The 23,955-nt window shown below is 39.7% G+C and overlaps 2 protein-coding genes across 2 annotated transcripts in view; both read right to left on the reverse strand.

Annotated features, from left to right (window-relative positions):
* Positions 1-23,955, reverse strand: part of LOC127525802 (PWWP domain-containing DNA repair factor 3B-like) — a 202,652-nt gene that overhangs the window by 147,555 nt on the left and 31,142 nt on the right. The gene's annotated exons all lie outside the window — the stretch shown is intronic.
* Positions 8,565-22,905, reverse strand: vtcn1 (V-set domain containing T cell activation inhibitor 1). The gene is made up of 5 exons (XM_028801196.2): positions 22,787-22,905; positions 22,228-22,292; positions 16,441-16,803; positions 14,094-14,345; positions 8,565-9,065 (listed from the first exon to the last, which is right to left on the reverse strand). The coding sequence occupies exons 1-5, from the start codon at positions 22,903-22,905 to the stop codon at positions 8,950-8,952; spliced, it is 915 nt and encodes a 304-aa protein (XP_028657029.2). The 3' UTR covers positions 8,565-8,949.

The raw sequence follows: 23,955 nt of genomic DNA on the forward strand, positions 1-23,955 counted from the left end.
GCTCAATGACAACGGAAAGTCAAAGATCACCATCATATTTTAAAATGGCTTCAAAGTGTAATTTACAGAGCCCCTCCAAGAAACATGAGCAAACAAAAGAAAGACTCACGCGTTCACAAAATTTTTTTCATGTGCTCTCAAGATCTTTTCAAATATACATCAGTTTTGTATGCATGTCTTCAATGTCGTCATAACCCTTTTGCCAAAACAAGCCTCTAGAATTCATTTCAAATGATGTTTGAAAATTAAGTACTGATGTCAGGTTGCAAGCATACAAACAAGGCCTTTATTCTCAAGAAAAAGCTTAAAATATAGGTCTATGAATTCCATCTCAAAATTCCAATAGGCTGCACAATGAAACAGTTAAAGTTGTGGAAGCAGAACAAGTGTACCGGAAATATACGGAGCCCCCAAAGGGGTACATGTATCCCAGAAAAACTATTGTGTGCGTACACAAAAGGATCTCATGAGCACAAGATAGTTTCACATGTACACAAGAAATAACTTTTTTTTTTTTGCTTATGTACCTTTAATCTACAGTGATCTTTTTGTTATTTTTTTATTTTGTATATTTTTAAGTATTTTGTCCTTTTTAATATTATGGTTTCAATATTGTTTTGCTTATTAAATATTTAGTATTGTATGCATTATGTTTATTTTAATATTAGCTTATTTAGTTATGTGCCCTGTTCCCTTTATATTGAGTATCAGCTTTCTGTCTATATATTCCAAGCAGAGGGCCAGGTTGTTTTGATTTATGGAAGATTTGATAATTTTTTAAATTCTTTTTATAGGATTTATTTAATGTAATACTTTTTTGGGTCACTGAATTAAATTCTTGTATCTGTTTTCCACTACAAATCTATTTTAAGTTATTAGAAAATTCATCATCATCATCTGAATTTGCAGAATAGCAAACACAATCCTTTGTGTATGTGTGTGTGTTAGTGCTCTTTGCTTACTTTTTTTAAAAAATAATTTTAAACATCTTAAAATCTTAATCTTAAAAAATTCTTCTTCAAAGATGTGATTTTGAGTTACTGATTCAATACTGATGAAAGATATGATGGGAATTTCTGGCTAGTTTTGACACTTCTTCTCCTGGTCACCTCCATTACTGTTTGCCTTTCACAGTTCAACGCATAACACATGTTCTCCATATTGACACTGAGTTTGTCATTGTTTGTTAGTAGTAAGTTTTTCTGTTGTTTTCTTAATCTTTTCTTCTAGTTTTATGGTTTACGAGTTCAGTATGTGGACTGGTTTTGCTTGCTCCGGATTGCCTTTTAGGCACACCTTTTGCTTTATTGAAATTTGCTTTTGTGTTAAAAAATGTTCAAAATTTTTTAAAATGCTTTTTTGGATTATCATTTGACAAGTGCTTTTCTTCCTTGCTTTTTAATAATACTTAAGGGTTTTTAAGGATTGTTTTGAGTCAGAGTTTTTCTTCTTTTTGTGTTTTGGGGAAAGACCCATTTATTGGGATACAGAATATGCTGGATACTTAGTCTACTCGTGGTGTTACAAAAAGAACGTTCCACATCAATAATGAACTGGGAACAGCTAAAGAAATGTGTTCAAATGAAATGAAAGTAAGAACAATTACCAAATCTTTAACTCCATGTCAGCTTTATGAGTTATTGGCCACCATCATACAATACTTATGTCAGCAGTAAAATAAGGCGATTTGCAGTTAAAGGAAAATAAATTGAGGTTTTGGAATATTTTGTGGTGATGTTTTGACATGTTAAAAAGTTTTGTGATTACACTTTTTAATGCATTAATGTAATCCAGTTAATTTGACCACACTTCACATGTTGCTAAGGAAGCAGCACCAAATAAATCAAGTCTATTAATAACAGTAGCGACCCACCGATTCTTGGTCATTTCCTGTGCTGTTTCTTGGTAATGATCTTAATCCACATACACCAGTAGAGTTGCCATCTGTTACTTATAATATGAGTTGTCCCGTACTGGAACATAAAATACTGCCTACCATATTAAATCAAAAAGAGACGTGATCTCTCCAGTATTTTTATACATATTTTTTATTACAATTATCCTTCTTGGTGATTTCAACATCCATATTGACACCCCCACATCTAAACTGAGAAATGAATTCCTGTCCTTACTGGACTGTTTTGACTTCACACAACATGTTGATTTTCCAACCCATTCTGGCGGTCATATATTGGACCTGATCTGCACTTCTGGACTATCTGTTGCCAACATTTACAGCACTGATTTGGGACTCTCTGACCATAAAGCAGTATTTTTCACTGTCTCATTACCTCTCCCACCTCTTACCTGTAAACGACAAATTTCTTACAGAAACCTTAAAAATATCTGTCTCTCTATCCTTTCTGGATCCATTTCTGATCTTTTACTGTCTGCACCTATTCCATCAACACTAGATAGTTTTGTTCACCACTATAACACAGCCCTTCACTCAGCATTAGATAAAACAGCTCCTTTAAAACATAAGGAGGTTTCCTTTAAACGCTCAGCTCCTTGGTATAACTCAGAATTGTGATCTATGAAAGCAGCTGGCCGACGCCTTGAGAGAATGTCACGTAAGACTGGCCTCACCATGCACATCCAGGCTTTCTCTGACCACCAAAGAGCTTACAGAGAAGCACTAACTTCTGCCAAGAACACCCATTATGGCAGAATAATAGAAAGTGGCCATGATAACCCAAGGGTTTTGTTCTCTGTAGTTAATAAACTACTCGAACCCGCATCTGGTCCAACTACCTCTTCTACTGAAGTCTGTGAGGAATTCCTCCACTTTTTCCGTAACAAAATTAAAGATCTAAATACCGTAATTCAACTAACATAAATACATCATCTGTTTATATCTCTCCCTGTTTTCCCACTCCATCCAGCTCCTTCTCTAAGTTCTCACCAGTCACATCTGCGTTTGTTAATAACCTGCTGTGTAAGATGAGGCCGACTACTTGTGTACTGGACCCCATCCCCACCACACTACTTAAATCCTGCCTTCATGCCATAATCCCGACTGTTACAACAATAATAAACTCATCCCTTGACACTGGCTCTGTGCCGCTCACTTTTAAAATTGCTTCTGTAACCCCAATGTTAAAAAAGTCTGGCCTTGATGCTGACAATCTTAACAATTTCCGGCCTATTTCCCACTTACCTTTCCTGTTAAAAGTTCTTGAGCGTGTTGTAGCTTCCCAACTCACCAATTACCTAACCTCTAATAATTTGATGGAACCCTTTCAGTCTGGTTTCAGGGCGCGGCACAGCTGTGAAACTGCTCTGCTACGGGTAACCAATGATTTGCTTATGGCAGCAGACTCTGGACAAACTAGCATATTAATTCTGTTAGACCTCAGTGCAGCATTTGACACTGTCAGACATGACATCCTACTGTCCAGAATGGAGAACATGCTGGGTATCTCTGGCACTGCCCTCCAGTGGTTCAAGTCCTATCTGACTGATAGGCAAGAGTTTGTTAGTCTTGGCAACAGCAGATCCAACTCCGTGCCAGTCACACAAGGAGTTCCTCAGGGCTCTGTCCTCGGTCCTCTGCTTTTCTGTATTTATATGCTTCCCCTTGGCCATATTATCCGTAGTTATGGATTGGGTTATCATTTTTATGCAGATGATACTCAGCTCTACTTCAATGTTAAAAGTGGAACTTCATCAGAGCTTTCTCAGCTCACAACCTGCCTTAGTAAAATTAAAACCTGGATGGAGCAGAACTCTTTAAAATTAAATTGCAATAAAACTGAACTCCTGCAAATTGGGACTAAAATGCAACTTAATAAAATGAGCTCCTTCCCAGTCCATCTTGGCAGTGATCTCATCAGACCTGCCTCTACTGTAAAAAATCTTGGTGTCATTTTTGATTCCTCCCTCACTTATTCCGCCCACATAAATCACATTAAGAAACTTTCTTACTTTCACCTCCGTAACATATCCCGTGTTCGCTCCTTCCTCTCCTTCTCTAATGCTGAGAAACTTGTCCATGCTTTTATCACATCCCGCATCGATTATTGTAATTCCCTACTGGCAGGTGCCCCTTCTAATCTTGTATCACAGCTCCAGCTTATTCAAAACTCAGCTGCAAGAGTCCTTACTCGAACCAGCAACAGCAAGCACATCACATCCATCCTGCTCCGTCTCCACTGGCTCCCTGTGTCCTACAGAATCGAATATAAAATCCTACTAATAACCTACAAAGCTTTAAATAACTTCGCACCAAACTACATCAGTGACCTTCTCCATCACTATGTGCCTGCCCGCCCACTAAGGTCCTCTGATTCTGGTAATCTTGTTGGGCCCCTCACTAATCTACACTCCATGGGTGACAGGGCCTTCAGCTGTATAGCGCCCAGACTCTGGAATGACCTACCAAAATTAATCAAGTCAGCTGACTCCATGAATTCTTTTAAAAAACAACTCAAAACTCATCTGTTCAGGAAGGCTTTTAGCTCTACTTGACTTTATTACCCTTCTCTCAGTTTACTTCTCTGTCAAGATGCTAATGTGACCTGTGTGTGTGTGTGCGAGACCATCAATTATGTTGTCTGTTTTTTTTTCAGAATTTACTGTGTTAATCTTCTTTATTTATTTATCTGGTTTGTACAATGCTATATACTGTATATTCTGCCGTTCTTTATTTATTCTGTAAGTGCCTTGAGCATGGGAAAGGCGCTATATAAATAAAATGTATTATTATTATTATTATTTCATATATACATAGTTCTTCAAGCGCAGAGAATAACATAAGAATAATTAAAATCAAAACAGTTTTAGAAGCAGAGTGAATGAGTTTCATTTCTGTGGTGCGCTTATGTTGCAGGCAGATAAGCTCTGCGTGCTTCAAACATTTTACCCTTCACACATTCACAGAACAATACGATACATGCATTATAAACATTACTATGGTCATGTCTTTCTGCCCATAAAAGAGGCTGTCGAGGTATTGGTCTGAGTGGGAGACAGAACGTCAGTGGGTCAGCCCTGTCCTGTGGGATGTCTGACCTGAAACAGCACGGTGCAGGTGCTACATATATCTGAGCAGCGTAAGAGCAGATGACACAGAGTGGATTCGCCTGATTCCTTATACCTGCCTCAGACTTCCCCCACTGCAGACATGGTATGGTAATGTTGTTTATTTAATTGTAAGTTATTACTGTAGCATACATTAGCCTGTATTATATGGTTATCAATAAAACTCTGCAATAATCAGCGCAAACTAATCATGCTAAAAATTCCATCCATTTGGGCTGAAGGTTAAGATTGCTCTCTGATTTATAAATGATACATACTATGACAATGTGCAGTTTAAAACATCTAAATAATAACCCTATCAGGCTATCCTGCATGATCCATAACCGTGGCACATACCATATTTACATTTTTTTTTCAGTCTGTCCTGTTTTATGTTATCATCTTTCTTCATCTGGAATGGAGTAGTAATGGACATTGGCAATATTCTTTTTACTCTTCATTCAAGGAAATAGATTTATTTTGATTACGTGTATGGGGTTCATATTTCTACTAGAAGAAGAAATGAAGCAAAGGAAAAACATAGTTTGTAACACATTATATTTTATAATACGTTGTATCCAGCAGAATGCGCTAGCTCCCTGGGACTGAGTTCTTTTGTGATTATGGCATGTTAAATAACCCAAATCTATATAGATATAATATAAAAAGGTGATACCCCTCCCTTAGTGATACGGCGGTAAGAAATCACATAGGAGAAATAACTTAGCTTTGTGTAATGATGGCTTACGCTGCATAACAGACGAAGGAAGCCAATGGCAAGAACCCAATTTGGGAGTGGGGGCCCGATGTGTAGAGTCTGCCATTTTCATTGCTGCAGTGGAAGGATTTTCAGGATCGGATGACGTTATCTCCCATCCGTACGTCAGCTTGAAAGGTGTGCCAGGCAATATTCCAAGGCTTTATAGTCTTTCTTCATGTGCAGGCCCCCATTTAGGTGAATCATGCAATTCCAAACAAGGCAAAGAGGATACAGTTTCATGCTGAGTTTGACACACAGAAATAGTATACAACAGTCCTCAGTCTGACTGGCCATTTCTCAGTTGTGTCTGTCTGTCTTGTCTTATATTATAATGCTTGCCTAGCAGTTCTATATGATGAGCCCCTGTGCTAAATCCGGCTCTGTGCCAACTGTGCATTTGGGTAGGAAAAGGCAGATTTATAAGATATATTTGTACAGAGCACAGTGACATATTAAACTTATACTTATTACATAAGTAACTACAGTATAGCATCTTTAGCTACTTTTTTGCATGTAATGAGTAATATAACTAAGTTACTTTTCAAAGTAATGTTTCCCAACACTTGTCTTTTGTGAACGTTTGTTTCTTATACTGTATTTGGATATCATCCCTTGAACAACCAGCAACTGGCTGCAGTTCTGGCACTTCTCCACCAGTTCCTGGTACTTTGTGCATCTCTTTTCGTTTGCTTCTTCCATACATATTTGCCAGGTCACTGTGAGTTCCAGCATGATGAAGTGTTTTGTCATCTCCTAGATGATGATCATGTATGGCTAGAGTGATGTCATGACAATATGTTGCGGAAACATCAGCTGCTTATCCAGGTCAACATGCAGCTGCCAGTTGGGGACTGTAGAAAGGAAGCCTGTCTTTGGTTATGGTTGTGGGCAGAGTTTGTCTCCAACTTTCTCAAAGGAGATCTTCTTTATAGCATGATGGTCCTTACTGGACCAGATAGCAATGGCTATGCTTTCGGCAACCACCCTGAGCACCTAGTTGTGGAGCCAGTGGTAGCAGCCTTCCCCAAGGGCCATTGGGCAGCTGCTATGGTACTATTCTAAGGATCCTCTTCCAGAGTACAGAGGACAGGATGGAGTCTCATTTTTGCCCTAGACATTTAGGTTTGTCCACGCTCCCTGCTGTCTGAGCCATACTGTCTGGTTCACCTGCTCAAACCCCTTCCTTGATAAGATGGTGTCTCTCCTTGCCCTGGGCCTTGCTAACCTGCGTCTTTGGGAAGTATCCAGTGCTCTGACAACTGCTGTGGTACCCATTAGCATTTTTTGCCTTGGGCATGATTCTGCCACCTCCACTGCTTTCTCTGCCCTCCATTTTTGCCCTGTCCTTACTTCAGTGCCCACTGATGACACCTGCTAGTCACTGGAGCCCCTGTACTGTAGGGCTTCTCTTGTGCATACAACCCTAAAATCTTCTAACAGGCCACTGAATGGAAACTGCAAACTGTTACTGGTCCTATACAGAGCTGTGCTGCTGAGGCTGCAGGGGAAGCCCAGTGACCTGCGGAGAAAACCACTGATCTTCCTTTTGAGAGACTCAACTGTTGTCACTGGAACTGTGTAAATCAGCAGAGGCCGCAGGACTCGAGGTAGGATGAAATGTTGATAAATTCACACCTTAAATCTGCCTGGCAGGCCTGACTTGTCAGCCTTGGTGAGCCAGGCTTCAATGTCTCTGATGGCTTCCTGAATGGCAATGTTGGCTTTTAAACTTGAGTCAAACAGCTTCCCCAGATTCTTGACTAGTTGTTCTGTTACATTACTATGCTTGAAAGAAACACAATAAATTGCAATTTATGCGCAGTTAATTTTGATTAAAAATTTGAATTGTGCGATTAATCGCAATTACATTTTTTAATTGAACAACTGCCCTAATAATAATTTTTAAAATAATGATTAACAGAAGAATCCTTACACCAAAATTTGAATTTCTAAACATTAAACACTTCCACTATCATCTAGCCAATGGTAGACTCCTGCCTTGAACATGAGGATGCGGGGATGTGCACCAACTCCTTACAATTCAATTAAGCGGGCTAATGAATGACTTTCTATACCTGCTTGTCCATGGTGTGGGTGGTTTGTCGTGTATCCTGCTGAAATTCCAGTTCAATAGAAGTGACTTTCATCATGGAGTCAGTTTGAGTTTACCAAGTGCCCAGTGAGCAGAAAACTGTTACAGGGGATACTTAGCTTTATTTGCTTTCTTTTTCTGAGCATCCTTGAAATACCCTGAGAGTACCAGAAAACAGTTTATTCTCACTCATACACCACTAGCAGACGTTTTCATCTGGTGATAGATTTATATTAATATTAATACATGAGGCACATCACAGTGTACACTCTTAAAATATGGCTTCTTTAATGACACTTCATGGTTCTTTACTGGGTTGTGTGGTTCTTTGTAGAAGTTGCTTGACAAAGCACCATTTCATTCCGGTATGGGTTTGTTGCATATGAAGTTGGTCCTTTGTGCTTTGAAAAATGCCCTAATATGTAGCCAAAAATTAAATCTATAATGTATGGTGGGCTACCTAGCAGTACACTAACAGATTAAGAAAACCAGGAAACCTAGCCTGTGTTACTGAACATATGCAGCAAGAGTCCTTTTAAAATCCTGACTTATTTGTATTTCACAATTCTGGTTATTTACTGTATGGAAGCCTGTTTTGGATCTAAATAAACAAAAGTTCTTTCTGGAACCTTCATGCAGATGCATCTTTTGGGAACCAAAAAAGGGTTCCCCTATGGCATCAGGCTGAAGAACCATTCTGGCACCTTTATTTTTAAGAGTGTACATAGCAGTAATAATAGCAATATTTCTTCTGTACAGTTTTATAGGTCAGTTCATAAATACAGTAGACATTATAGCACTTGAACCCATCCACGTGTCACATAAACTTAAGACACCTTTTTTTAAAATTGAAGCATTATGATGCTAGTAACCATTCCAATAATATAGTTAAGAAAGCTTCAGAGTGACACGCCACTGTGAAAGGAGATCAATCCCCAGCACCGGACCAGATCAGGAAGAGTCCAACATCAGATACTCTCTTCTTAGCCTTGAATAAATAAAGGCGGAGACTCTTTGAGCTCGTTTGGGGGGTTTGGCTCCACCCACTCCAGACAGCAGTCCATTTTGTATCCTTTTATGAAAGAATCCAGTGCAACAGAATAGGAAAATGGAGACAAGTGAGGGACCAGTAAGGTAGGAGAAGAATGGCTCCATTAAACTGATAGTTGTTATTAGAAGTGATACCTGAATCTATAAGAGAAACACAAAAACATCTACATTAGTTACATTCTAACTTTAAAACATTTACAATTATATTCATTCAAACCAACTTATAAATCAAAAATTCATAAAATCAAATATAATAGCAACCATACAGGTACCAAAAATATAGAGGTTCAGATAGAAAGTGTAATTTAGCTTGGGACAGCTCTAATGTAGCTGCTGGAGCTATCAATTTGTTTTTCTTATCATTAAATGTTATCAGCCACATGGTGGCTACTTGCTTAGCGCCACTGCCTTACAGCTGCAGGGTTGAGTGTTTAAAAAAATACTCCACCCAAAAATGATATTTTTGTATGTTAGTCACTCCATGTAGTTTGAAGTGGTGGTGAAGGACAGAACAATGTTTCTGATAGAATGAGACCCAACAGTGACCAACGCTGCACAACAGCAAATGATATGAAAAATGTCAGTGGGGAAGACAAAAAAAATTCTCTTGTTTCTTGTGTTGCATAAGTCACATGTCAGCTATCCAGTCATATTCACGATTCATTTACAGGAAACTAAAGCATCACAGAAAAGACTTTTTGAATCAAAGCGAGGACTCTTGGCCAACAAATGAAGGGGAGAGATGAGTCTTCAACTTTTTTTTTTTTTACCAAAAACACGTGTTTTGCACATTTTGAACATATGACTGGATTACTGACATGTGGGTTAGGTGACACATAAGAGATTTTTTTTTCCTGCACACATTTCACAACAATTGTTGTTGTTCACTGTTAGTCACTATTAGGTCCCATGCAATCAGAAACTTTGTTATCTCCATTCTCCACAAAAATATGAGATTAAACATTTTTCTCTGGCACCACTACAAATTACATGGGGTAAGTAACATGAAATCATTTTTGCATGGAGTATTCCTTTAATTCCCAGATTGTTCATCTCTCTCAACTGAAAAAGGTTAAACTAAAAAGCTATTAAAATCTAAAACCTCCAGAGAAATTCAGGACGAACTAAGAACACCTTTCTTGTGTTTGTTTGTCTCATATCACATCTTTTATGTCAATAGATAAGCAGTCACTCACTCCATACAATTTGCTTTGTTATTTCGGTGTCATATTTTAGCCTGGGTGTGTTCCCCTGCTGATGCTTATCTTCCTTTTTTGTACCTCCTTTGTTTGTTCTAAAGTACTTTCCATATGTTTATTGTAATTATGGAGTTTTGTTAATATTATTTTGTTTATTCATTACTTAGTATATACTGTATGTATTATGTGCATTACTAAATTGTTTTCAGTGTTTGAAAAAGAGCAAAATTTACTTGCCAAAAAGGCAATCCAGAGCAAACAAAGTCCAAATCACAGTCCATAAATTAGAATCCTTGAGACAAACAAAAAATAGTTAAAAAACAGAAAATTCCAGCACCAAAAGCTGCAGTACTCAAAATAACTCCTTTAAACAAATGATTCTCACTCCTGAGCCTTTTCAACCAATTTAAACAGCCTGAGGGAGGGCACAGAAGTAGTGACATTAGGGTAGGGCAACAAATTTGAAATTTAAAGAGAAATTTAGAGACAGTACACAATAATCAAAATAAGCATTCAAAAACAACAAAAATAAACACTATACATAGAAATATGTTAATATATACTGTATCAGGTATCACTGAATTGTGAAACTGAAAAGGCAGCTAAGAAGAATAAATGAAAGAAGCAGTATTACTGATATTAAAAGAATACCTTATTGTAACTGTGGATTAGTGAAAGCAGTAAATAAAAATGTTACTTCATCGTTTCTTCTTACAGCAGGGGTGCCTCCAAGTGGTGGCAAAGGGTAGCAGCACAGGAAATACTGACCCCCCCACTGGCCACTACAGTTTGCAGCCCTAGGGGGTCTCAGTTTTTATCAGTTGCATACTGGCTTGCATCACATATATTCAAACCACCACCACAACTACTCTTCGATCAAATGGTAGGAGTTCACAGCTCGACGGCCTTGGATCACAGCATTTATGTATGTCCACTTTTAGCACTGTTTCGCCCTTTAAAAAGTCAAATAAACTGACTGAGGCAGAACTCTGAAGGAGTTGGTTTCGGCATTACCACTTACATTTCAGGAGCACACATTTCCTTTTCCTTTCAGTCCTCCCACCACTCCTCATTTCACAATACTGTGAGTGCTGCTGACAAAGCAGAACACTTCTTCAGTAGTGATTTTGCATGAATGGTGGCTACTTGCGATGATAAGTAACATAACTCTGATTTAGCTAACTTCAGCTAGTTCTGTAGTGTACCCTGGCAAGCTAGGTTTAGCTACATTGCTTAAATAACATGTTGCCCAGCCAGCATATCATGTAGCTGTATCTCACATTAATTATATATTCAATCTGTTTTAAAGGTATAAAATAATGATGCCTTTGCCAATTAATCTGCACTTGCATGAAGCGGAAATCAAGTGCAATTGACTGAGCAAATTTCTTCCATAAGAAGAAGCCAGCAGAGGAGAACAGGCAAGTAGTGAGCTAAAAGGGATAGAAGATCATGATAGTGTTTATAAAGCTGTGGAAAACAGAGAAGGAGGTAATAATGAGGAAGAGGAGCCAAATGTATCCACTGTCAGAGAAGAAAATCAGGGGCAGCCAGAGCAGGTCAAAGAGCAGGAGGAGCCCGGTGTATCCCCCATTACTGTTGGCCAACAGGAATGGCTGCTGTAGTGTATACACTAACAAATAAATGCAGGCCATTTGGAAGGTTTTTATGTCTATTTGCATTTTTAATTTTGATGTAAATGTTGGTTTTGGTGTAAAAACGTGTTAGTTCCTGTGTGCTGAACTGAGAGTTAGTACCTACTGTAAATGAATGTAACAGAGAGGGAGATTGACATTATGTGTTTATTGTTAGCAATCTGAAAATTACTGATGGTCCATAGTTTCTCATCTTGTGGTTGACGTCTCAAAGTCAAAATCTGATGGACCAGCACAGCCGCAACTGAGGGTTTTTCCAAGAACAATCCAGGGGAACAGAGGATGGAGGTTCAAGGCTGTATAGGTGTATTCTCAAAGTCTTTTCAATAAGAAATATCGGAGATAATGTGTAAGGTTTTGATATGTATCCTGTTACCTTTTTTTTTTTTTTTGGTGTAAATATGTTTTATCTAACTGCCTTACCTTAACCTTTCTTATTTCTATTTGTCTGTTTTATTTCATTCTGTCTGTTACCTGTTATTAGAGGCAAATATCATGTTTTCTTGCGTAAACATGACTAAATAAAGAAACCTAAACCTAAACCTAGTATATTGTAGTATACTGTTATGCCTGCTGACACTTATGCCTCCCTGCTTTAAGTGATTCAATGTTGTGGCAAGCGGCTGGGGGTGGCACCCTGCTGGGATGCCCGGATGTACCGGAGGAGGGATTACACCTCCTCCAGACCATGAGGGGATGACCGCCCTGGTTGATTTGGGGACCACAGGAACAGAGCTTGGAAGCTCAACCCTATAGGGGCCCTTGGTCATCACCAGGGGGCGCCCCGATGCCTGGAAAGCCCTGGTCCTCAGCACTTCCGCCACACCCGGAAGTGCTGGGGGGAAGACGACCAGGGACACCCGGAGTGCTTCCGGGTGCGGAGCCGGCACTTCCACCACACTGGGGAGTGCTGGCGGAAGATTATCGGGAGGCACCTGGAGCACATCCGGGTGATTATAAAAGGGGCCGTCTCCCTCTGTTCAGTGGCTTGAGTCGGGAGCAGAGAAGGACAGACATTATAACACATCTCCACTTGTAGGAAGGCAGACTGAAATAGAGAGAGACACCTCTATCCTGGACGTTATGATGTCCGGGCTAAAGAAACAATTTTCAAAACAAACTTGCGAAACCATGCCAGGCATTCAGTGATACCCTTCTGTGCATTTGCCACAAAATGCAAGTGACATACTGAAGACTCAGGCTGTGCATCTTGGGTCCTCCCTGCGTGGAAATGCTTTGAGTAGCGAGAAAAGCACTATATAAATATAAGGGATTATTAGTATTATTATTATTATTAATATGAGGCTCCTCAACTGAAAAGAACACTTCTGAGATCACAGAGAACTGGCCGAAACACACCAAATGATTTACTTAGTCTCCATGTATTTATGGGAGCCATATAAGGAAGTATTTCATGTCTTGTTCGGACTCTGTAAGATAGCACTTGCCTTGCCACGTAGCACAGCAGCGCACAAATACCGTTTTTCTATGTTTAGAATAATTAAGATATGCGGAAGTTTAAATTTTGGGTTCCAAAGTGTCTCTTCCTGACAAAGTGGGATAAGTGTGCAAATGTTTGTTGAACATGAATCAAGGCTGTGGAATAGTATAAGAACAAAAACACACCCACACTGAGCTTTATAAGAAGATACATGCAGTAATCGAGATTAAAATTATTAAGGTTATTGCTGATGATTCCTTCAAATTGGAATTTGGAAAATTGGTATTTAATAAGTCAATGAATTACCTGATTTCTGCAGAAATTCCAGTTAAATTATACAATATCTACAGCAGTTATCATTGGACATACTGTAGGTTAAATGGTTTTGGACAGTATGGAGATAAGTACTGAACTTAACTGTACCAAAAACAATAGGCCTGGAGTCCGTAACAAGGCAAACACGACACAATTTGCTTTTTCAGAAGTTATTGCTGCCCATATGTCTTAGCATTCAGGGCGGATATCTCAGAAGCTGTTTGTTCTATTATTTTGTATCTTTGCCAGGATGTAGTCATTAGGGGGCTCTACACAACACAAAAATATATAATTTTCCAATGAAAATTGAAATTTTGACATGTGAACATAAATTTTGCTTTTTCCACAGACGCACATAAAGACACCATGCTAAAACCATATATTTTGAACACCGTAGAATCAGAATCTGAACTTAAGTCAATATTGAATTTTCAACCCTGTCACCATTCTATTTACATAAAAGAAATAAAAAAAATAAAATAAAATCAATTCAAATTTGTTTAGCAATTTGTGCAAATGGCCTACTTTCATCCCGTTTGATCTCAAGAAGGTTTATTACCTGTAACAATTACAGTGCAGACCGACACGACCAAGTTGTTCTGGATTGTCAATCCGTAGTTGTCATCCTGTTTATAAGATGGTAAAACAGTTGTAATTTTGTATATCCCCGCAGAGTTTGCTGAGGAGTTTAGGCTTGTACTGATGACGGTGCCATTGAAGTTCGTCCATTGGACTGTAGGTAGGGGATACCAGGTCTGGGCAATTGCTATCAGCATAGCATTGGAAGTCTTAAAAACTGGAGCTGAATAAGCTGTAAAAGGATCAAAGGTATTCATCAGAAACACTGAAATACACAAACACATAAAGAAATGGTGTCCAGATAAAATGAAGACCTTGCTGTACAAATCTAAAGGGACAATCTGTCACAGTAATTTCAGTAAAAATCGCAAACCCATTTTTGCCATAAATGGAACTCCAGGATTAATTATCTGGCCTGCTTTTCATCTCAGTCTATATTTTATGTATGATTTCATTTCGTAAGATTTTTAGTGAAATTTATAGTTTTGGGAAGCCACAGGAGTGGCAGGGTGGTGTAGCTTCATTAAGCTGCTGTGAATTGTGTGCTTCCTTTTGGGTTGTTCGCTGGGAATTCCGGTTTCTATGTATATGTCATAGATGAGACCTGGGAATGGCTCCTGCTACATACACCTAACCTCTAATAGCAAAAGTGGGTTGGTGACAGCTTTAGCTGGTTGGTAGTCTCTTAGCTTTGTTCACTATGTATGGATAAAAACAAAGCCAAAGCCTATCTTAGCAGCACTGGGCGAAAGGCAGGAAGCCTTTTTTTTTTTTTTTGCATTAACAAAATTTTACCTTAATACAAGGGTCGTACTGAAATTAACGTGCCGCTATTTTCAAAACTTCAGAATTTCTTAGCTTGAAAAAAATGAGTATGATCTTGTAATGTACACACTTTGGTATATTCTTCTGCAAAATCTCCATTTCTTTTGGGCAGGTTTTCCCATTTTTTTGGTACTTCTTTGACATGTTGTAAAGCACTTTGAGCTACATCCTTAAAATGAAAATACAGTATGTGATGGAAATATAAATGTTGTTGTTGGTAGTTTGAAGCTGTTCTAGCTGACCGAAAACATTGACATATAGCCTACAGGGCTGCCTCTGTGCTCTCGCAGTGTGGGCTTCAACATCTGGCCCTTTACGATTCTAAAAAGATGGTAATCAGAGTGTGCCAGATCGGGACTCTAATGTCCTGCTGATCAATTAGGCTAATCTTGGACGTCGATGTAACATTCTTTAAAATGCTTCAATACCACCATCTCATGGCACTAGTAGTAATGCACGCTGAAGCCTACAATAAATAGCAGCTACCAGAACTTCCTCTTTAACAAGAAGTTCAATTACAGCCCACTGATGAAGTGATTTCTCACTGTTGGGAGATTTTTTCTAATGGCTGTGTGGTCACATGATTTAAGATAATGACATCATTAGTAACTCAAGGGCACGACAAAAGATGGCACTACCTGTCAAACAATATTCTTTATTCTGTTGCTGAACGTATAATGCAGATTTGCTCACTAATTCTGGTATGTCCCTTGAAGCTGCCAAATAATGAAATAATTTGAAGCATGCTGTATGCACAGTCCGCAGTGGTTTGGCGCCCTGCCCGGGATTGGTCCCTGCCTTGTGCCCTGTGTTGGCTGGGATTGGCTCCAGCAGACCCCCATGACTCTGTAGTTAGGATTAAGCGGGTTGGAGAATGGTTTGGTATGGTTTGGTTTGTATGCACAGTAAATTACTTTATAATCGACACATGCTGAATCTCTGCTGACCTTTAGGGTGCCTCTATATCTCTGAGTGATCACTTCATATTAAATCGTCTTATTTCTTGATGACAAGATGGATAAGATAAGGAATGTACAATATAGAAATAACATGTAATACTGTATGTGTGGCTGGTTATTCACTGATTCATAATGTGGTTTATAAAACCAAGAATTAAAATGCAGAGATCAGAAGTTTATAGGACGCACATCTAAAAAAGAACAAAAAAACAAATTGCATTATTTTCAGCCTTGTAACAGCTTCCTGATATGTACGATTTGTTCTGCAATCTTCTCATCTGTTATGAAGGCACTATGTAATAATTTTATTTAAAAGTCCTCCATTAACTGAGGACACTGTTATGGAGTGGAAAGTTTTTAAATAATGCACAGACTTTCTTTCTTTTTCTTTCTTTCTTTCTTTCAACCCTGCAGAAAGTCTAATATTAGGAGAGGGAAATCCTTTATGGATGCTCGACTTTATCATTAACAATCAGGCACCTCCTTTCTGACATTTTACAACAAAAGGGCTATTTGTATTTATTAAACAAACAATGTTATTACCTGCAACTCTCAGATTTACAGTGACATCCCCGCTGCCAGCAGAGGTGCTCACAGTGCACTGGTATGCACCCTGATCATTCAACTGCACATTATTCAGCATGAGGGAGGCATTTCCATTTACGATGTCATTTGGAAACAGGCTTGCTCTGTTTTTGAACTGTGGGAGCTGATTCTGCAGCTGGTTCACCTTGCTAGCATATTTGAAGACAATTCCACCTTGAAACGCCCAAGTGATTGCAATATTGCTGACTGCATTCCCTTTGGAGTCAACAGCAACAAACTTGCAGTTCAGGACAACAGAATTATAGAGGTTGCCCACTGGATATTGAACACTGCTTTGCACCAAGCCGCTACCAGATGAACCTAAGTAAATAAGAGAAAGTATTAATCACAGGAAAAATGTATAAATACAAGTTTAATTGTAATTTTCTGAGTTTTTCCACTTTGTCTCTAAACCATGTTTCTGTGGTTTTTGAGCATGGTTGGAATATGTCCCTGAGTTTTTTTCCTCCATTAATGCCTTATCCTCCTCTGCTCCAAACTGGGACCTGAGGTGCTGCCATGTAGCAGGCAATGCCTCACCACCACTTCAGTTCTGATTCCCAACAGGCCTGACCCCACTGGCTCTCTGATGGTTTCGACTCTTCCGGGGATGGGGCTCTCAAGGTTTTCCCCCATCCCCTTCATGATGCGAGCAGCCTTCCTATGGGGGGCTGCAGCCGAGTTGTCGAGAGGTTGTTGAGAGGTTTACATATCTCGGAAGTGACATTCATATCTCTGGTGACTCTTCCAATGAAGTCAGTAGACGGATTGGAAGAGCATGGGGGGGGGTGGTCATGAGGTCACTGGAAAGGGGTGTGTGGAGCACCCGATCTCTATGCAAAAGGACGAAGGTCCAAGTCTTTAGAGTCCTGGTGCTTCCTGTCTTGCTATATGGTTACGAGACATGAACGTTATCCAGTGAGCTGAGATGAAGACGGGACTCCTTTGGTACTGTGTCTCTCTGGAAAATCCTTGGGTACTGCTGGTTTGATTTTGTGTCAAAGAGCAGTTGCTCATGAATTCCCGAATGAGGCACATCACCTGCATTGTAAGGTAGTGTCGGTGATGGCAATACAGCCCCGATGGTGATCTGGCTCGCAAGATCCTTATTACTAAGGACCCTGAGCAACTGGACCAGGCCAAGGAGATGTCCACATAACACCTGGCTGCGGCAGATAGATGGTCATTTCCAGAGGGTGGAACTGGACTGAGTGTCTGACTTGGAGATTGCCAACCAGGATCCCAAGCTGTTTTGTCGTGTGGTGGGTGCAGTAACATGCTGTACCAGTGCATGCTCCCCAACCTGACCTGATCTCCTCTGCTCCAACCACAGGGCAAAATATTTGTCCTTTTCCCAATGTGTGTCACTTGTTTATTAAATAAGATTTTTTTTTCTGTGTCACTGAAGCATAATGAAATTATTGACATTTGTCATTTGTTAATTATCATCTGAATATTTCTCTTTGGTTTAAGAATATTATTCACTTTGATTAGAATCCATTTATCAATTTTTGCATATTACTGAGCTGTCAATTATGATGTATGTACATTGTTAGTTGTATTTCTTCTAGAGTGGTTAATTATTTACCTTAATTTGTAAATTTACAATGGCTTGAAGTCAGATTTGAGGGATAAATAGTAGCTCAGCAAGAAGTCAAACAGGAAAAGGAAAAGAGACAGAAGGCAATGGCAGGACAAGTGTGAGCACACAGAAATGGAAAGGCTGCTTTTTTGTTCTCGTGTTTTTCTGTAATTTAATATTTTACATTTTTTAAAAGACTTGTTATGATTTTAATGTTTTCTGTTTAAATTTAAATATTTCACAATCTTGAAGTTGTAAACTTAACTTGTGTCATGGTAAAGTCAGAAAAAGAGACTGGCTGGCACAATGAAGTGCAGAAGGTGGACCCTCATATAGGAGCAGCGCAAGACACTCAGCATTTGGACACCACGCTAAGGGGGAAGGCTGTGGAGAGAGAATATGACAAGGACTGAATACTCTAAACTAAGTTAAGCACCCTGCAAAGTAGGAACCTTAGCATGGATAGTAATGGAGGCCTTCTTTGGAGTGTTCTTCTATTGCTCTTTGATTGAGTTGTCCTTCTTTTTTTTTTCTTTTTGCAGAAAATGTGTCCGCTCTATGCTCAGAAAATGACAGGAAGAATTGGACAAAGTTTCTCCAGTCCTGATTTTTTTTTTGATTGTGCATATATTTAAGATCTATAGTTACAACTTGTAGACCCTGACTTATAAATATTAGAGCTGTGATTTAGCCACTAGGTGGCCATATTGAGTAGTATTTTACTTTTTGTAATGATGCCAGGGCCACACATGCACAAGCACACTCTTCACCAAACGACACACACTCTACACATGTCTCTTTCACCTCATCATTGTCAGCTCTGTCCTTTTTGCCTTTGCTTAATATTCATCCTCAAACATACTGAACTCCAGGACATGGCTGAAATTTCTTTTCACTGCCATAGAAGCTCTTTTATAAGTTGGGATGGTTGTGAAGACAAGGAGATACTAATGTGGTCACACTAGGGAGTTTCTGTTCAAGATCTGCTGCTGTTTAAAACGATTTGGGAATGTTTTTGGTAATGTTTCTTCATTAACTGTATTGACATTTCTTTCATTTTTAGATCCTTTTGTCATGTGTTTGATTAAGTCACCTAGTATTGGTGTTATACATGTTTTGCGTCATTGGTCAGCAATATTAGAGATATGCATTTGCCAATTGCTTACATGTCAAAGTACCATCTTATTTAAGGGCAAACAGTTGCAGTAATTTACAAGACACTCCCTGCTAAAATTAAGTTTGGTTAATGTCAAGTTCCTAAATTAAGCAGTCACACTTGTGCTTCTTGCTTAGTCCTATTCCGATACTTCACCTACTCTATTCACCCTTTTTGTCCTTAAGTTTTGTGTTTTGATTAGCATATTCAGCCTCTGACTGTTGTGAGCAAATAAAAATGCTTGACCTAAAGGGCTCGAGAATAAAGGTATCAAAAAGAAAAGAGCACTTAGTCTGAAACACTCACAAGTCTAAATCAGGTAGTGAGAGATCAAAGTCAAAAGTCCTACCTACCTTAAAAGCAAGCCTTTTCCTAAATAACTATACACGTATAAAATTTGGTCTTTAGTAAAGAATCCCAAAAACTGGACTGTGCTAGTAGTGTACCGACATCTTTAAACGGTCTTGGGTGTGCATCGCCAATTTGTGACTGCTATGCTGCACCACTGCTAACAACAAAAACAGCAGTTGCCTTTGGGGAAAACACAAAATGATGGCAACCACAATTAAAGCAAGAAAAACAGAACTGTAACACAAAATGTTATACACAATAAAATATTCCCATAATAAAATGAAAGATATAGTAACAAAATCATGACCATGACATTCACCAAATATCCAGCCACTTATAACATTCATTTCACACAATGGTGTTCTTGTTAGCAGAAAAAACGAAACGACAGGCATAAAGTACCTAAGTCATTACATGTGGGGTCTACACAGTAGCTGGAAGACTTACTAGCAAGCTCACAAGTGAAGGCAGTGCCAGCTACAGAAAATGCACAGAACCCTGCAGATTTCAGAAATAAACTGATGACCTTACAGACGATGAACACATAGTCGATATTTTAAACAGTCCAGTGTGTGGATAGATTGGACTTTCAAACTAGTTAATGTATTTATTACAGAATTATGATGAGGGTGAGATGAGAGAAAATTCTGAATCAAACATTGTTTGTGTGTCTCTCTCTGTATGAGTGTGTGTATACTGTATATTCAGTATAAATAAATATTGTTCTGCATGCACATCAGAGGATCTCCTCACTGGCTCGATCAAGGTATGTGATAACCCGCCAGGGCGTTGTCACTAACATTCTCTTCTCCTTCTCTCCCTGAGGCACCAAGCGGCTGCCCAGTGAGGACACTTAGCCCTGTCCCATTTGGTTTGAGAATATAAGAAGCCCAGCTGCCTGAAGGAGGCGTCTTTTGCACTCAGAGCGACCCGCCAGATGGAGCTCAGTAATCAACTTTTTATTTGGGGTAAAGAGCCAAATACCATTGTTGTTTTACCCAACAGGCTGGTAATAGCGATGCTGAGAGGTGTGTTTTTTTGTTGGACTGCTTTAATTAAACACGAAACCCAGTTGGTGTTCCAATTTTTCATTTAATCTGCGGCTTGTCCAATTCCTGCACCCGGCCACAATATATACACTGTATATTATATATATATATATATATATATATATATATATTATATATATATTTGTTGCAGGAGGTTGGGGGACAGACCCGGCCAGGACGCCTGGAAGGACCGCGAGGTGGCGTATTCATCTTCCAGGCCACGAGGGGGCAACCACTCTGGATCAGGAGAGGGCCACAGAAGGGGAGCAGAGAGGCTCAAGCCAGTTGGGGCCCATGTCCACTGCCAGGGGGCGCCCCGAGCCTCTTGGAGCCCAGGACACATCTACTTCCGCCACACTCCTGGACGACGATCCTTCCAGGGACACCCGGAGTGCTTCCGGGTGCTCTCCTGATACTTCCGCCACACCAGGAAGTGACGTCAGGCAGAGCACCAGGAGCTCATCTGGGTGAGAATAAAAGGGGCCGCCTCCCTCCAATCAGTGAGCTGGAGTTGGGAGTGGGGGCAGGACGAAGCTCCCGTGGAGAGAGGAAAAGGTGGCCCACGAACAGTGAGAGAAAGGCCCGGTATAAAGGTGATTGGTGCAAGAAGCACAGTGTATTGTGCGGGACAGTGTGTGAAAGGGCAAAAAATAAACGTGACAAAAAAGATGTTACATTTTAAACAAATAATGCTCTGTCAGCTTTTTGATTTTGTAAGAAGACAGCACAACAATGAAGTGTGTATTTGTGTTGTGGAGAACTCGCCGCTGAGTAATAGCAGCTGTCAGGATGCTTTCAGCGGTGCATTGATAAAAATCCAATTATCACATCTCTAATATGGAAAGTCCGATAAATCCCCAAACACCTAATTTGTGCTCTGTGCATACAGGGATCATTGCTTTTGATCACATTTCTTACTTTTATTATTAATTTCAGCAATTAAAATGGCTACAGAGATGATCCGAGTTAAAAGGGTTGAATCCAAAGGAGCTCACTGGCGGTAATCCTAAAGTGTCACATCTTACTCGAGTTCATGGTCTTCCCTCACTTGTCAACTCTGTCTGCTATTGCTTGGCAAAGCCAATTAAATCCCACTTTCTGTACCTAAAAGTCATTCACTAAACAGGCCATTTTTAAGGTGTGTCATCAGCTTTTGATGCTGAACAATAAAGAAAACAATAAAGAAAAAGTAGAATTCGTTAGGAATTACAGACTCCGTGTCTCCAACATCCTAATTGCAAGAAGGAGAAGCACCCAGTGCCAGGCGCGTCTCCTGAGTGCGGTTTTCCTGACTGAATTACATTCCCGTTACATAACAACGTCCATTGATCTAACTAGCTGCTTTTTGTGTCCGGAGGTCCAACTTGGTTTACCATAACAACATGGTGTTTGAAAGATCCAACTTTTCAGGCCAAACAGTTCTTGACTTTTTTCTCTCTTTCAGAAAGTTACAGCTACACAAGAAGAACCTTATAGTAGTTGAAGCACTTAGAAATACACACCTTACAAATTTCATATTTTACATCTTTCCAAAAAAGTCAAAAGTGCCAATTTTTAAACCCGTTTTGTATCATCTTTGACATTTGTGCAGAGGTCATAAAACTTACCTGATAGCCCTATAGCCAAAAGGAGGATAATGAGTCCAGCAAGAATGAAAATGATGACAATCATGCTACATGGAGGAGACAAACACAAAGCAAAGTTAGTTCAAATGAAAAATTAATATGAGTGTAAATCAAAAGTAAAGACAATTTTAAAAATGACACGGTAAACGCAATGGATACAAGCTAACTCAATACAACATGTTTGCAATGGCTTATGGGTAGTTCAAGCATGCTCCACAGTGAGATTTCATTGGGGAGACAGAGTAAAACCTGCTGAAATTCACAGTAGGATGTTGGCTCAGTATGGAAGTGAAAACAGCATGACTCAATGAAAAGCTTCTGAATGGAAAGAAATGTGTAACCATTGAAGCTCAAGCTGGTCGACCATCAGCATCGTGCATACATGCCCATATTGACATGGTGAATGCCTCCGTCAGAGAAGACCAACAGATTATGTTGTTCATAGTTGCTGCACATTTAGATATCAGCTATGGATGCCATTGTGCATGAGGACTTGAGGGCACGGTAAAGGCTGCACAATATGGGTACCCAGACAGCTTACTGATCTGCACGAGCCAACATCCTTTGGTGAATTTTGTCAGATTTCACTCTCTTTGACCAAAGAAATCTCATTATGGTGCGTTGTTCAACAATGGAGAAATCCTTCAGAGGAGTGTCCATGTTCATTTGGTTTCAACTAGACTAACAGCAGAGCGTTGCACTGTGTGTTCGAACTACCTATATAAGCCATCATGAACGTGTTGTATTGTGTCAGCTTCTATCCATTGACATTATTGTTATGTTATGTCAACTATATGTTCCGGGGGAGCAAGCATGGGCTACCCAATACCTTCCCTGGGACGCTAGATGGCAACCCCCCCTGGGTTGCAACAGTGCCTCGGAAACCCGCAGGGCTTCATGGGAGTTGGAGTTTGGTGCAGCCCTGTTGGGATCCTCAGGCACCACCACGGGGTGCTGCAGCAGGAGCTGCTGAGCCCTTATGGGCAGTGTTTTCGCCACACCCGGAAGTGCAACCGGAAATGGGCAATCAAGCACCTGGAGCACTTCTGGGTGCTGTATAAAAGGAGCCAGCAGCCACCACTCGGGAGCCAGAGTCGGGAGGGGGGAGACAAAGCTTGATGGAGAGGAGTGGTGGAGAAGGAAGAAAAGAAACAAAATTAAGTTTGGTGCTGTGTTGGTGGGACTGTGTTGTGCCTGTGGGGACGGGGAAGGCGTTGCCCACAGGCGAAGTAATAGAAATAAAACATTTATTTGTTTTATCAGTGTGCCCCCCCGTGTCTGTCTGTGTTGGATCAGGCGCCAATAGAGTGCCTTTTGTTACACTGTGTCATTTTCAGATTGCCTTTACTTTATAAAGACGGTTGTAATAAATGCTGAATAAACAATCGGGCAGAAGTGTAAAAATTCGATGTGTCATCAGTATGTGATTAGTTTAACACATTTTTATATCACTCCAAAATAGCCTTAACAATCTGAATATATTTACTTTATTTAAAACCCTTTATCCTTGGACTTAAGCTTTTTCAATAAGGATTCTTTATATCCAAAATGTTAACATTAGAAGGGTGTGTATTTAAACTTGTTTGCTCTTCCTTACAAGGCAAGTGTGCAGCACCTGAAAAGATTCTAAAAGAAGATTTGTTGAAAGAATTATGTGAGCCAATTATCGACTTTACTTGATATAGTAAACTTTAAAGGACCCCCCAGAGT

The sequence above is a fragment of the Erpetoichthys calabaricus genome, chromosome 4 (assembly GCF_900747795.2).
Source record: "Erpetoichthys calabaricus chromosome 4, fErpCal1.3, whole genome shotgun sequence".
Lineage (NCBI taxonomy): Eukaryota > Metazoa > Chordata > Cladistia > Polypteriformes > Polypteridae > Erpetoichthys > Erpetoichthys calabaricus.